At 40.0% G+C, this 2,605-nt stretch overlaps 1 protein-coding gene across 1 annotated transcript; it reads left to right on the top strand.

The window, feature by feature from the left end:
- Window positions 1-1,178: 1,178 nt before the first annotated feature.
- On the top strand, window positions 1,179-2,111 carry LOC133099582 (olfactory receptor 4B1). The gene has a single exon (XM_061203328.1). It carries the CDS (start codon window positions 1,182-1,184, stop codon window positions 2,109-2,111), a length of 930 nt encoding a protein of 309 aa, XP_061059311.1. The 5' UTR covers window positions 1,179-1,181.
- The last annotated feature ends 494 nt before the right edge of the window (window positions 2,112-2,605 follow it).

Here is a 2,605-nt window from a genome sequence, read left to right on the forward strand (position 1 = left end):
CAGTTTTAGCTAGATAACTTACTGAGGATTCTCTCAGCATATTTTCACCTTGTGTATGTCTTCAAATTCTCATTAAGAGAAAAATTGGGGGGAAGTAATTAATCTATTTCAGCATGGATGCACAAGAGGAAGAAGGAATCAAAAGAGGAAGAAGAGATCTTTCAAAGTCGTTTTAAAAGCAGAGAAAATCTTGAGAGTTTTCTCTGCCTCGTTTTATAAATGTGTCATTTAATTGTTTGAAATTGCAAGCTTCCTGAGAGTGAGAGCCATCTTTCTTCTTTCATATGTCCTGAATCCCCTAGGCACATGGTAGGTACTTAATAAAACATTTGGTCAAAGCATTGAATTAAAATAAATCCTTACCTCCTTCTGACAAAAATGTTTGCCAATGGTAGGAAAACTGGAAGACAGAAACAAGCAAGCTGGTGAATCCCCATATATTATATTTGAACTACGTTTGATAGTGAGCTGTGTTCTCAACAGCTTCCAGATTTTCACTTTGGTCTCAGATGTCAGAAATTTCAAAAAAATGTGTGTAAAAATTCATGAAGCTGTGGGATTGAGTGGAACCATAAGGCTTGAAATAATTCAGAAGCTTGTCTAGTTCAGACAAGAAAATATCGATGACATTCCTTAGAAAGGGAGAAATATCAATGGGACTGGCATTTCTGGGGAATAAAAGGAGAAAACAAGAGATTCAGGAGCAGAACTTCACTTGAGAATTTCTAACATAAAGGCATGGTGAGAATGGGATAATGGTTAGTCATTAATATCTATAGATGGTTGTTAATCCTGAAGATGGTAATTATTTTTTCAGTGTGGTTTCCTTGAAACAACATACTAGTTGGAATAAAATGATCTGGTTCTTGTTCTGAATCCATTTCTTACTGGACGGCTTCGCTAATTCACAACCTCTCTGAGTTTCAGTTTTCTCACTTGTAATATGCGGATCATAGAATTTTTGTGAGGTAGATTGAATCGTAGAGTGGGATACTGAGCACTGAATGAATAAACATTTACTATATTAGCAAACAAACAAATAAATAAACCAGTCAGATATTATGTGTGAAAGAGTTCTATCAACAGGCGAGTGCTAAGTAAACATGAAGGATTGGTGTTATGATTGTGTTTGTTTTGTCACAGGTCTCTTCTCTTAGATCCGTCGTCTTTGAGTGGAATCCATGGTGAGTAAAAATAATGTAACTGAGTTAATTTTCACTGGTCTTTTCGAGGATCCAGAGGTGCAGAGAATGTGCTTTGTGGTGTTTCTTCCCGTGTACTTGGCCACGGTGCTAGGCAACGGCCTCATTGTTCTGACAGTCAAAGCCAGTAAGAGTCTGCATTCCCCCATGTACTTCTTCCTTAGCTACCTGTCCCTGGTGGAAATCAGCTATTCCTCTACTATTGTCCCTAAATTCATCACGGACTTACTTACCAAGATTAAAACCATCTCGCTGGAGGGTTGTCTGGCTCAGATATTCTTCTTTCACTTCTTTGGGGTCACTGAGATCCTCTTGCTTGTGGTGATGGCTTATGACCGCTCTGTGGCCATCTGCAAACCCCTTCATTATATTAACATTATGAATCGTCAACTGTGTCATGTATTAGTGGCTGGTTCCTGGCTTGGGGGCTTTTTTCATTCCATAATTCAGATTCTCATCACCATCCAATTGCCCTTCTGTGGTCCCAATGTGATTGACCACTACTTCTGTGATCTCCAGCCATTATTCAAGATTGCCTGCACTGACACCTCTGTGGAGGGGGTTATTGTGTTGGTCAATAGTGGCTTAATTGCTCTGTGCTCCTTCCTCATCTTGGTGACCTCCTACATTGTCATTCTGGTCAACTTGAGGAACCATTCAGCAGAGGGAAGACGCAAAGCCCTCTCCACCTGTGCTTCTCACATCACGGTGGTCATGTTGTTCTTTGGACCTGCCATCTTTTTCTACATGCGACCCTCCTCCACCTTCACTGAGGAAAAACTGGTGGCCCTGTTCTACACAGTGGTCACCCCCATGCTGAACCCCATCATCTACACACTCAGAAATGCAGAGGTGAAAATCGCTATGAGGAGGTTGTGGGGCAAAAAGGAGAACTCAGGGGTGGAGTGAAAATGGGAAAGTGATTTAAAAAAGTGTGTCCGATTATTCTCTGTTCTTGAAATGGATTTTAATTTCAGTGGGACATTCAAGAATGGCGGAAACAAATGTAAAGACTTAATGTTACTGCTACTGTGATTCTCCTTAGTAACCAAAGACTCCCCACTAATCCGGTGTAATGATCAAAGGATAGAGGTCAGATTGGTTTCATGATATCCAACAATATCATGAGATTAGGAAATATTAAGACTTAAGCTAAGTGAAAATGCAAAGGAGAACATTTTGACAAGTGTTTTAGAGGTTAAATCACTTATTCTTATGATCTCCTTCCTTCCTCCTTTTCTTCATCCCTCCCTGACTCCCTTCTTTCTTTCCTTACTTTTTTTCCCTCCTTCCTTCTTCATGCTCCCCTCTTCATTCAACCTCCCTAGCAATAACAACCAACATTTCATTAAAAGAGGAAACAAAATAGAGGAATTATCATGGGATATTTGGGGAGGAGGGTA

The sequence above is a fragment of the Eubalaena glacialis genome, chromosome 10, assembly GCF_028564815.1.
Source record: "Eubalaena glacialis isolate mEubGla1 chromosome 10, mEubGla1.1.hap2.+ XY, whole genome shotgun sequence".
Taxonomy (NCBI): domain Eukaryota; kingdom Metazoa; phylum Chordata; class Mammalia; order Artiodactyla; family Balaenidae; genus Eubalaena; species Eubalaena glacialis.

Bases quoted from the DNA above. Each gene is read 5' to 3' on its own strand.
- LOC133099582 (XM_061203328.1), top strand. From the start codon at position 1,182: ATGGTGAGTAAAAATAATGTAACTGAGTTAATTTTCACTGGTCTTTTC.